Here is a 13,307-nt window from a genome sequence, read left to right as displayed (position 1 = left end):
TAGCCAAAACAGCCCTGAAAAAGAACAAAGTTGAAGGTTCATACCTCCTAATTATGTAACTTACCAATTGAGATAGTATGGCACTGGCATAAGGATAGATATATATAGATAAATGAAATAGAATTGAGAGTCCAGAATTAAAACTATACATTTATAGCTAACCAGGTTTTGACAAGCCTATCAGGATAACTCAATAGGGGTAAATAGTCTATTCAGCAAATGGTACTAAGACAACTGAATATCCATATGCAAAAGAAAAAGTTTGACCCTACTTCACACCATATACAAAAAAATATATCAAAGATCTAAATGTAAGTACTAAAAAAACTCTCTTAGGGGTAAGTCATGACCTTAGATTTGGCAATGGATTCTTAGATATGACAACCAAAAGTAAAAGCAATAGAAGCCAAAAATAGATACATTAAACTCCATCAAAATTTAAAACCATTGTGCATCAGACTATTTTAAGTGGCCTGATATACAGACAAATAACAGTTGCTGTAGGGGGCAAGTGACAGAAAAAAATTTTGAGGTAATGATGGCTGAGAAAATTCCAAACTTGATGACAGCTATAAATCTGTAGACCCAATAAGTTCTGTGAAGCACAGGAAGAAGAAATATTACCATAAACTTTAAAAAGCACATCATAATTGGGGCATCTGGGTGGCTCAGTTGGTTGAGTGTCTGGATTCTTGATTTTGACTCAGGTCACAATCCCAGAATTATGGGATCAAGCCTTGTATTGGGCTCCGTGCTAAGTGTGGAGCCTGCTTGGGATTCTCTCTTTCTCTTCCTCTCCCTCTAGCCCCCCCCCCCCCATTTGCATACTCGCTCTCCCTCAAGAAAATAAAAAAAGCACATCAGAATTGAATTGCTTAAAACTAGAGATAAGCAGGGGGGTGGTGACCCTGACTGGCTGAGTCAGTAGAATATGCAGCTGTTGATCTCAGGGTCATGAGTTCTAGACCCATGTTGGGCATAGAGTTCACTTAAAACAAACTAATAAACAAAAAACCCCAGAGATAAAGAAAAAAACCTTAAAACCTTCTAAAGAAAAAGGATGTTACATGCAGATGGAAAAAATAAGAATTAATCAGATTTCTTACTGGGAACAGCACAATCAGGAAGACATCGGGGCAAAGTCTTTTAAAATATTGAAAGAAAAAGGTTAATATCTGTACCCAGCAGAATCTAAATTTCTATACCCAGCAGAATATTTAAAAAATGAGGGCTACTATATATAATAAAGTATCCTGGGTTGGATCCTAGAATTAAAAAAAAAATTAATGTTTTATTTATTTCTGAGAGAGAGAGAGAGAGAGAGAGCATGAGCAGGAGAGGGTCAGAGAGAGAGGGAGATACAGAATCTGAAACAGACTCCAGGCTCTGAACTAGCTGTCAGCACAGAGCCCAACACGGGGCTCAAACCCACAAACCGTGAGATCATGATCTGAGTCAAAGTAAGACACTTAACCCACTGAGCCACCCAGGCGTCCCAGATCCTAGGATTTTAAAAAGGGAGGTCATAATGGAAAAACGTGAAATTTGAATGAAGTCTAGAGTTCAATTAATAGCTATGTACCAGTGTTAATCTTTTAGCTCTGACAAACATACCATGGTTATATAACATGTTAACATTAGGAGAAAGTGAGTGAATGTTATAAAGAAATCTCTATACTGTCTTTCCAACACTTTTACAAATCTAAATTACTCCAGATTAAAAATGTTACTAAAAATTTTAAAGACAAAATAGAGACTTTTCAGATATACTAACACTGAAAGAATTCATCACCAGAGACCTACTCCCAAGATAACATCCTTGAGGCAGCAGGAGCACTGCAATGGACTAGATTGTGTCATCACCCCTCATGGAACTGAGGAAAATATAGATAATTCTAATGATGCCTTTTTATTGGGACTAGTCTTTTGGGAGAGGGTGACAACATTGAGACAGGCAACATGCAAGTGTAACAAGCCTTTCCTTCTCGTACCTTCCACTGAGGAAGTGCTGGGTTGGAGGATGGTTGGTCTTTGCAGGACCATACACAATTCTGTGCTTCCATTTTTTCTGCTGAGATGGTTTTGAGTTTGAGGGAGACAGACTGACTAGACTGTCATTCTGCCAAATCTCTCTTCTTTGTGTAATTCCCACTCTCCTCACGAGCCATCTTCATTATTTACAGTTCTAGGCCACATGTTTTTATTGTTGATTGCTTGTCTTTGGGTTTTGGAAACACATGTTTATATGATATTGATAACTGTTCTTTAATACTTTGGTTATTTACTTTACCATTCTGTTTGTACAAATTAGTATGAGAATTAAAGATTAAGACCTAAGTTAAATTATAGAGAAGCAGGGGCACCTAGGTGGCTCAGTCAGTTAAGCGCTGGACTTCGGTTCAGGTCATGATATAACAATTTATGGGTTCGAGCCCCGTGTTGGACTCTGTGCTGACAGTTTGGAACCTGGAGCCTGATTCTGTGTCTCCCTCTCTCTCTGCCCCTCCTCTGCTTACACTCTCTCTCTCAAAAAATAAACATTAAAAAAATTTTTTTAATTATGGATAAGCTGTTAGGCACTTATTCTAAGGGTAGGCTTAAATCTTTGAATAAAGCTAAGAAATAAATCTGGAAGAATAATAGAATCATATAATAATAGCAACAAATGTTTGCTGAGGGCTTTCTGTGGGCTGGACACTCTTAACAATTTATTTGGATTAAATTAAATCCATATTATTTGTATTATCTGAAATGATCTTTACCAAAACCTCAGTGGATAAGGTGCTATTATCTCTTTTTGTAGGTAAGACTACTGAAACTCAGGTAAAGTAACTCGCCTAAGGCAGTACAGCCAGTAGAATCCTAACTTGGACAACTCTAAAGTCAGTGCACTTTATTCTGCAGGTTGTTACAGCTTCTTTGGTATAGTAACAGTGCCAAGCCAAGTCCCAAGCATAGCTCCTTAGGATGTTTTCCATTCACAGTTCTGTAAAGTCCTGAGTTAATGGTCATAGGTTTATAAGTGGCTCTCTCAGCTCTCAATGATATACTTCCTTTCTGTTTTGTTTACCCAGCCCTGGTAGTTGTTTGTCCTCAGACTCCATTGTTCCCTTTTGAAATCTTTGGCTGTTATCACCAGTACTTAGATTTTTTGACTTAAGTTTCATACTGAAATTTATTCCTACAGCTATTTGAAATGGCCATCTCAGCCCTCAGAAACCTAAGTAGGAGGCTCCTTTAGAGCAACATATACCTTCATGCTCCTTTGTAAGGGGTCTAGGTTTCTAAGAGAAAATGTAGCTGCAGAGTCCATCCAGTTTACTCTGATCATAACATTCAATAATAAAATTAACATATAGTTTACAGCCATCTGCCAAGTCTCTCCCCTCAAATTCTTTTCCACTCATTTACCACTTAGAACTTTTTATCTTCCCATTCATTACCCTCTTATTTCTCAGGAAAGGCAGCCTACTCTTGTAGAACAACATATGCGTCTTTGTTTATTTAATTTTTTAAGATTTTATATTTAAGTAATCTCTACACCCAGCGTGGGGCTCGAACCTACAGCCTTGAGATCAAGAGTCATACACTCCACTGACTGAGCTAGCCAGGAGCTCCAACATAGGCTTCTTGCGTTTCTGGTGCCATGTTTCTTTGATGTTGTTTTAGCTTAGTGATCTTGATAAAGTTATTTAATATTTCAGCATCTGTAAAATATAGGTAATCATATATACCTTGCAGGATTGTTGTGAAGGATTAGAGATGATGTTTATAAAGTCCCTGGCACAAAGAAGGTCCTCATAAAACAAGAGCTTTTTTTAATCCTTTGCTATGATTTAATTTGGCAAATATTTGTAGCATCTAACAATGTTGGACTCTACTGAGGATGCTGAAGAAACAAAACAAAACCCAGAGTCTCTAAATTCAGAAAGTTACATAGTATAGAAGGAAGACTGACATATAAACAAATAACAAACAGAAAGGCACTAAGTACAATAGAGGCATATATAAATGGCTAGAAGCAATTAATTCTTTTCCCAGCCTTGCCTGTGGAGTGCTTTCCAAGTATTTCTTTTGGAAGAATACTTGGTAGTCAAGATGGGGGGACAAATAGAAAGAGAAAAAAAAAAAAACAACTCTTAAAGGTTCTGTAATCTGTGAGGTGCCAACCTTTTGAGAATTGATTTCAGCAAGGCACTTGATAAAATCTCTCATGAAGTTCTTGTACATAAGATGGATAAATGTGGGATGGCTGATAGAATAGGATTTGAAGGTGGTTATACAACTGTGTCCAGGATGTTTTCTCCTACAGTACTTTCTTTTTACTTATAAAATCTCTGGGTTGGAAGGAACCTTAGAAATAGATAATATAGTATACTCTAACTTGTACCCAAAGCCTCTCTACAGTCTCTTTCTCTTCCTTTTTAATTTTTAATTCAACAGTACAAAAAAGTATATAGCGCAAAATATACCTCCTTCTCCAATTCCATTCCCCAAGTGTCCCTGACATCCTCCCCAGAGACAAACATTATTAATAGTTGCTTGTGTATATGATCTTTCATTATGCATATCTTTTTACATCTTGTCTCATAGTTATTTGAGTGTATGTGCTATCTTCCTTAGTAAATTGTAAGCTCCTAAAGAGCAAGGACCTACCACATGATTTCCTATATCTCTCCAAAATTACTTATACATTGAAGATTCTCAATAAATATCTACTTGATTAAGTATTTAAAGGAAATTTGGACCAGGAAGAAGACAGGCTTCTTTAGTAAAATGCCACAGTTTTCTGTCCTTGGCCATATCATTTATAACTTGGATGAAGGTGTAGAAAGCATGGTTGTCATATATGCAGATGACACAAAGCTGGAAAAGAGAGCTAATAGCATCAGATGACAGAATTAAGACTGCAGATGATCTCAACAGACTAAAATGTTCAGCTGAAAAAAACAGGGATAAATATAAATAAAGTCTTGTGTTTAAGGGGGGGTGGGGAATAACCAACAGCTTAGTTGTTTTATACCCAATACCCAAGAATAGAATTAGGAGACTTGTCTTGATAATATTTTATTTGAAGATGATTTGGGAGGGTAGAGGATGGATCTTAATTGCCTTTAAGCTCACTTTAAGCTTAATTTAAGATTGTCAATAAAGCAAATACAGCTTTGGCTGAATTAGTAGAATATGAGTCTAAGTGGGTTAGTTTGTGGTTCCTGTGTTCTTTCTACTGGTCAGACTACTTGTTAAGTATTGGGTCCATTTTGGGGTGCCACACATATAAAGAGAGCCTGACAAATTGGGGTGTATATAAAGGAGGTTAACTAGGAATATAAAACTTGGGTATAAGAACCAGACTGATCTAGATCTCTCCTGGGTTCTGCTACTTAGCAGTCGTGATAGCTTGGCAAAGTCACTTCCTCTGAGTTTGTTTTCATACCTTTAAAGTAGGACAGAATAATAATATATCAATCTGGAGGATTGTTATAAGGGTTAGAGCTAACCTCTGCAATCAGAATTTTTTGCAGTCGTTAGAAATTAGATTAATGACTAGGTATAGTCCCTGCTTTGAAGGAGGTTACATTTCAGTGGGACAGACAACTGAGTAAATCCAAGATTGTAATGCAGCTTGTTAAATGTTTAGAGAATTGACTTACAGTAAAGGGGGTAGACTTATTCATCGAGCCCTCAGTAAATACAAATTGAGCCAGATTATTGTGTAGCAATAGAATGAGTCTCCCTAGGAAGAAGTGAATTCCTCTCAGGGAATGGATACAATCAAGCTGAGGTTGTGTGATTATTTGTTGGGGATGCTTGTTTATAGAAGACATTTTTTATGAGTAGAAGGTTGGACTAGAAGGGTAGGCAAACTATGGCCACCAGGGGGCAAATCTAGCCAGACATCTGTTTTTGTAAATAAACTTTTACTGGAGCATACCACACCCAGTTATTTATGGGTTGTTGAGGGCTGCCTTCCTGTACAGTGCAGAGTTGAGTCATGTGACAGAGACCATATAGCCCGCCAAGCCTAAAGTATTTACTGTTTGGCCCTTTACAGAAGAAGTTTGTGGACTCCTGGACTAGATCAACACTTTACAACCTAAATAATTTTGTGAACTGCTAACTTTCCTAAGTTCTCTGGCAAGTCAAGAGAGAGGAAGGCAAAATTTGAAGTGAGACGGTTACAGTTTTTCTTGTTGGCAAGGGATGAAGACTGCAAAACAGTTGGTTAATCTCCAAGATATTTTAAGAGACTATGATTTTATAAACCGATGCTTTGGGTTTGAGACAAAGTATTATTTGTATGCCACCTGGGCTAAAGCTGTCTGTACCCACTAGAAATGGGAAGTGGTCCTAGTGTAGTGGGAAAAACTGGTTGTGTTAACCATTGTGAGTTAGTTTTCTCACTTGTAATTGGAGCACTTTCTAGACTAAGGACTGGAGCTAATGTGTGTACTCAGATGTAGCTATCATTACTGTATTTCATAGAATACCTCATTGGAGTGTGTGTCACATCAGACAGAATTTTGGTTGGGAAAGTATAAATCCCTCCCTTGAGTGCTGCTAGTTGGGGTACTATATAAAACCCTTTCCTTGTGTTGGCTATATTTCTATTTGTTGTTATTATTTATTTATTTTAGAGAGAGAGAGAGAGAGAGCGTGCCCATGTGCAAGTAGGGGAGGGGCAGAGAGAGAGAGAGAGAGAGAGAGAGAATCTTAAGCAGGTTCTACATCCAGCATATAGTCCTGCCACTGGACTCTGTCTCATGACCCTGAGATCATCACTAGAGTTGAAAATCAGGAGTTGGACGCTTAACTGACTGAGCCACCCAGGCACCCCTGGACTAGATCTTTAGATCTCATGGCAGATAGGGGATAAATCAATCTCATTAGCAAATACAAGAATATCTTATGGCTGGCACCTTCAGTCCATACAATACAGGTGTTACTCTCTTTGCTAGAAAGGCAGAGGTTTTGCAGACACAGTTCACTTCTCCCAGTGGAATATGATTTTAAACTTGGCTTCTTCCCGTACATTTTGTCTTTTATATTCAGAGTCTACTGCCAGCTAACAGCTTTCTTTCTTTCTTCCTTTCTTTCTCTGTCTCTATCCCTCCCCGCCCCTCCCATCCTTCTTTTTTTATTGGAAGTGTTGACTCGGAGACAAAAAGAGGCCAACAGCAAGAGCAAGAGTGACAGCGAGACAACTGCCCAAACTTCTCTAAACATTGACAAGTAAGTGGGTATGCTGTGTTCTCAGAGCTTTTGTTTAACATACCATTGCTGGGATTGATTAAAGAGATCTGTTCCTCTCTACTCTGGGTTTTTTTGGCTTTCCAGTCACTTCATTGCTTTGATGTCTGAATCTATTTTTCTTATTCCCAATTTATGTCAGTGCAGGTGACCTCTGTATCTTTTTAAATTACCCTTAAAAAGTCCTGCCACCCATTCCATTTCTACATTCTGTTTTCTTTAAATTTGCATTTTGGTGTTTAGTACTTTTGGGAAGCAGTGAGCTATTTTGCGATGTAATGGCACAGAAGTTGAGTTGCAAAAGGTTGGGCAATATAAGTGACTTCCTTGGTTATGGGTGCAGCTTAACTAAGAGAGTATGATCCAAAGGGGTGGTAGGATAGAAGTGGTGCCGCCGAAAGGAAAGATATTACCAACAGTACATTAAAGCAGTTAGTCATTAGGCAGAAATGTTTATCTTTGAAATACGGATTTTAGACCCTAAATTTGAAGGCTACCTTCCCTAATCCAGTTGAGCAGAGCTGATCACTTGCTCCTTTTGGAATCCTATCTGTGGACATTCCTCTGTGACTATTGCATCCCATCGCACTGCACTGCAGTACATTTTTTTCTTTTTTGACATTTCTGTCTCCCTGGTTAGACTGTGAATTTTGAAGGCAGATACCTTGCCTTCATTCATGTTTATACCCTCAGCATCTAATAAAATGTGTCTGAGACAGCAGTAACAATAATAGCACTTTGTTGAACACCTAATATTATATACCAGTCACTGTGCTAAGTGTTTGATTTACTTTGTAACTCCTACAATAGCCGAAAGTTGGTTATTCTTTCTTTTTCTTTTTCTTTTTTTTATAGTTTATTTATTTTGAGACAGAGAGAGACAGAGCGTGAGTGGGGGAGGGGCAGAGAGAGAGGGAGACACAGAATCTGAAACAGGCTCCAGGCTCTGAGCTGGCAGCACAGAGCCTGATGCGGGGCTTGAACCCACGATCTGTGAGATCTGACCTGAGCCGAAGTCGGACGCTTAACCGACTGAGCCACCCAGGCACCCCATCTTTCTTTTTTTTTTTTTTAATAGATAAGGAAATTGAAGGGAAATTATAAGTAACTGTTAAGATCATGTAGTCAGAAGTGGCAAATCCTGCCTGACTCAAAAACTTCCACAGTGCTGCTATATTGCATAGTAGGGGATTAGTATATGATTTTTGTATTAATTCATAAATTTTAAAAGGTTCACTGGTCTAGCTTTTCTTATAAGGCAGAGTTTTACTTATATTCTTCTAGATGATTGAGTACATAAGATAATTATTTTTTGTCCTATTTTTAAAGACCTCCAGAGAAAATTTTCTTTAGAACAAATCCAGATTTCTCTTGCTGTAGAGTAACTGAAAAGTTATGGCCAAAAAGAGAAGCGTAAAATAGCAGCCTTTGGAAAGTTTTCTTCAGCTTCTTACAATGAAGATGATCTTAAGAGTCAAGAAGACCTGGCTTCTGACAATTATTAGCTATAGAACCTTGGGGGAGAATAGTACCTTCTTAGTAGGACCAAAGAATTAATTGAGAAACTGTGTTTAAAGGGCTTGGTACCAGTTCCTACCACAAAGAAAATACTTAATAAATGGTTATTTTTCTTCCTTTGTCCCCAATGATTCCATTTTCACTGATGCCCAGTGAATCTCACTTCAAGGACACAGATTCCTCTCTTTCTATAGATTCTACTATTATAAAAGATAAAAATAACTATGTATGTGAAGTTACTCAAAAGTCTGTAGCAGAACCACATGGTTTTGGTAACTTCCTAGTTGATGTTGCAGGTTGTAAAATTAAGGAAGTCAGCGTACAGAATCAGACAAGTTCATCCACCCTGGTAAAAATGTCATCTTGATTTAATTCTCATGGTGTTGTCTAAATTTTAACTTCCCTTTGAAAAAACCGTTACACTTAATTTCAGAAGAGTTTGACAGAATATTTTATGTCTGAAGAGCAATCAGCATTGTTTGAGATAGTTAGAAGAGCTGATTTCATTACCATCCCACTGCTGCAACAGCAGGGTACAGAGAACAGCCAGGGAAAACCACTAATCACTCAGTCCTTTTGATTGGCATCGGGTTAGTTTTATTGGCCATCCTGCTGAGCAAATCTGCATTGGTTGACATGTCTCCTTTGCAGAATAACGTAAAAACACAATTGAGACAGAATAACATAAAAACACAATTTGAGACATATCCAGGAGCCCAGAAGCAAAAGCAAATCTTAAAACTGCTCTTTCCCCCTTCCTTTTGATTGGCTAGGAATGAGAAGTGTTATCTCTGTAAATCCCTGGTCCCATTCAGAGAGTACCAGAGTCATGTAGAGTCCTGTCTCCAGCTTGCAAGGGGTGACCAAGGAGATAGGCCTGAAGAGAGTGGGAGGATATGCTCAGCTATGGAGGAGAAGTGGCAGCAGCGGCTGAGGAACCCAAAGGTATGTAAGGAATGTTTTAGGAAGCTCTCCAAAGTTCTGTTCTATCCTTTTTTCTTCTTCCTTCCTTTTCTGCTTATCCAGAAACAAATTGCATTTTAAAATTATATTTTCTTTCAATTAAAAAGTAATAATATGCTCATTGTAGGAAATACAGTCAGTTCAAAAAATATGAAGAATCAGGATAAATTAAGAAATTATTACCCATAATTTAGCTACTCAGAGATATATAACAAGTTTAAGTATTTTGGCCTTTTTTTCAGTCTTTTTTTTCCTATGCATTTTTTCATGTAAGTGAGACCATACTATATATGTACGTATGTATGTGTGTGTGTGTATCTTTCTGTCTGTCTGCATAACATTGTAGCATAAACACCTTCCTGGGTTTATTTTCAAACTATTTTTTAAAAATTACTCTTAATATTTATATCACACAGAAGTCACATAACCATTCTCATATTATTGGACATTTAGATTCTTTCCAATTCTTTTGTATCATAAGATTATATTTAGAAAATTAATCTGTGTACCACTCACTTTTTCCTAGAATAGATTTCCTGAAGTAGAACTCCTAGGGGAATGGATATAAACATTTTAAAATCTGTTGAAACATACCCCCAAATTCCTTTCCAGAAAGGATATCCAGTCATATCCCCACTGCCAGGAACATATTTGAGATCAACTCTGTTTAACACCTTGTGGGCCTGGTCTTAGGAGGTTGTGAGGTCTGGCCACTAGTCCCTGGGAAGATAAATGTGCTTTCTGGGTTTTGTGATTAGAGATCAGCAAGAGCAAGTCTTGGCTTAGAGATCAAAGATAAAGCAGCAGCTCCATATTCTAGGCTTACTAACTTACGAATCACTGCACACTAAGGTGAAGAAGCCATTATCTATCATGACAAAAGAAAGGGACTCTCCTATATCAATGGGGTGATTTTGAGCTGGGGATTATAGGTAAGTGTTTATATGGTAGAGCCTATTTATTCTTCCGGAATTGCTATCTCTAAAAGCTACCTTGAAACTATTATTTTCTACTTTAAATCTCTCCAAATCATGGTCAAAGGCTACTGTTCTTTAATAAGATCTTGGTGGAATAATTTACCTTGACTCTGATATTCATTCTTGGATAATATTCTTGGCATAAAGATATATTCTGTTCATCATCACAGTTTTGTGTTTTTACTTGTGTACCCCGTTTATTAGAAAGCAAAAGACTTTCCTAGAGCTCTGTGCCACATTCCTTCTCTCCTGGAGACACGTGTGATGTGGGCTAAGGAGGTTGTATTTTAGACATTCTGCCATGAGATAACCCTTTCATCTGTTTTTCTCTGTCACAGAAAAAAAAGTGCAGTGAAGGCCGACTCCTCAGTCTCCTGGAACAGTCTGAGCACAAGACTGCAGGTGAAGACCTCAGGACCAATTTTCTGGGCTTCTCTCAAAGACCTTCCAGTAAAAATAGCCACTGAGAATTCACTATTTGTTGGAGTTATGTGGGTGGACATTTGACCCAATCAGCCAGCCTTTGAGACTCTTAAGTTGTATCTCCCTAAAGAAGAAGAAGACATACTCTGTCTTGTTCATCATATGTTTCATTTCAGGCTTTATAAAGTCTGTTGAGGGGGCGGAAATCCAAATCACAGAGAAATGACACAAGCCCTAAATACCTTCTAAAGAAACAAGCTTGGAAGACCAGACATGTAGACATTTCTTCCTCATTATAATGTTTTGTACATTATTTTTGTGTTACTTTTAGTTTAGTGTACCAACCTATGCTCCTGAGGGATTATAGGAAGTAACTCTGTCTCTTTGTGCCTAGTATTTAGGGAGCAGTAGAGTGGATTGATTAAGAGCACTGCATAAAGTTAGTAATACCAACTTCATAGATTATAAGGATTATTTCTAGTAAAACTCCAAACATATTCCCTGGCATAAGTAGGCTCTTGATAAATGTTAGCTTCTATTATTACTATTGTTATTTGTTGCTATTGTTAAAATTCACTAGATGTAGATGGAAGAAGAGCTTTTGCTTAAGTCTGGGGAGATTTGCCTACCTTTTAGTTCTGGTAGTTCATTCCCATAAGTAAATCTGTTTTGCCTTGTGATATGAAGAGGCAGCCTCTCCCAAGCCCTACAGACTGCTGCCTCTAGATCAGCATGTTCTGAATATATGCAGGTGGCAGAGTTCCCTTGGCAACTCCTTGTACCTCAAGTCCACATTTGAAGTAGATTATTCAGAGGCTGTTCATTCAAAAGTGTTCACTTTGATACTTCTGCAGCTGAGTCTGTTGGATGCTAATACATTCCATTGGTCTGAGGAATTGGGATCTGAGCTACCTGGATAAGACTGATGAAAAGCAGTGCCCAGAACATAGGAAACACATGAGCAGTGAGAAGTGGTATGATTACAGCACTGTTAACAGCATTACTACTTTTTCTCTCTCATTACAGATGCAGAAATAAAGACCAGGTCCTCAGAAACAGGAAGCCTCAGGTGAATTGGGGTATACATTGAAATATGACTGTCAGCAGTTCTAGAAAAGTGCAGACCTGTTCCTGGGTTCTGTGTATAATGTGATATTCAAACTATTGAAGGTAGAAATCACCATGGAACTGTGTGATATCTCTCTGTGATCCCTTCCTCAACCCCAGTATATCTGGGCCAAGAATTAGATGGCTAATTCAATTTCATGGCATTAAAACAGTCAGCAAGAGCTGTGACTTACTCTTTCCTCTCAACCCTAGTCTTCTGGCTTAGATTTCCAGAAGTTTGGGAGTTCGGTTAAAAAAAAAAAAAAAAGTAATTTAAAAAAGTGAGAATTGGGTCTGAATTGTCATTCTCTCACTATCTAACTGTGTGGCTTTAGGTTTATAATTTACCCAGTGTCCTCATCTGTGAAAAGGGAATGATAGTACTTATCTGGTTGTATTATTACAAAGGTTATATGAACTAATAATGTATGTAAAAGTGTCTGGTACAATGCATGATACATACTTAGTGCTTATTAGTAGGTATATATTGAATTCTTAATTTTTTCCCCTTGTCTCTAGGGTGCCCTTGTCAAGGATGGAAGAGGCAGGCTGCAGCAGAGAGATGCAGAGTTCCCTTGCACATCTCGACTTAAACGAGTCTCCCATCAAGTCTTTTGTTTCTGTTTCAGAAGCCACAGGTTGCTTAGTGGACTTTAAAAAGCAACTTACTGTCCGGCCAGGTAGCCGGACACGAACCAAAGCAGGCAAAGGAAGAAGGAGAAAACCCTGAATTTCTAGGGTCCAGAGTTGACAAAACCATTAGCAATAGGAGTGGGCCATGGTCATTAAGCATTAGTGGCCCCTGTTTCATTGTTGAGCAAGTTTTGGCTGTGCAGGTTTCACCACCAGCACCCACTCAGCATTCTCGTTTTGATGTTTTCTATAAGCTATACAGACATTGTGTATAGTATTCTGTTTTATAACAATCTGGATTCACTTATAGTTAAAAGAAAATTTAAATATATTTATCTATGTTTGTATGAAGTCTTATTTCAATAAGATGGAGATTTTCCTTTTTTTCTCTGTGTTACTGGATTTGGGTTGGGAATATTTAAATGTGGAGCTAGT

At 37.9% G+C, this 13,307-nt stretch overlaps 1 protein-coding gene across 8 annotated transcripts in view; it reads left to right on the top strand.

Annotated features, from left to right (window-relative positions):
* Nucleotides 1–13,217, top strand: part of UIMC1 (ubiquitin interaction motif containing 1) — a 141,910-nt gene extending 128,693 nt beyond the window's left edge. For all 8 annotated transcript variants that reach the window (XM_039239795.1, XM_039239802.1, XM_039239803.1 and 5 more), the window contains 5 exons: nucleotides 7,149–7,233; nucleotides 9,543–9,714; nucleotides 11,048–11,111; nucleotides 12,159–12,201; nucleotides 12,759–13,217. In XM_039239795.1, the coding sequence (XP_039095726.1) occupies nucleotides 7,149–7,233; nucleotides 9,543–9,714; nucleotides 11,048–11,111; nucleotides 12,159–12,201; nucleotides 12,759–12,969 (575 nt within the window). In that variant the 3' untranslated portion in view covers nucleotides 12,970–13,217. The remainder of the gene's footprint in view (nucleotides 1–7,148; nucleotides 7,234–9,542; nucleotides 9,715–11,047; nucleotides 11,112–12,158; nucleotides 12,202–12,758) is intronic.
* The last annotated feature ends 90 nt before the right edge of the window (nucleotides 13,218–13,307 follow it).

This window comes from Hyaena hyaena, unplaced genomic scaffold, assembly GCF_003009895.1.
Source record: "Hyaena hyaena isolate Hyena2069 unplaced genomic scaffold, ASM300989v1 scaffold_160, whole genome shotgun sequence".
NCBI classification, from domain to species: Eukaryota; Metazoa; Chordata; class Mammalia; order Carnivora; family Hyaenidae; genus Hyaena; species Hyaena hyaena.
Note: the sequence above shows the minus strand (reverse complement) of the source record. Positions and strands in the feature narration are given on the sequence as shown.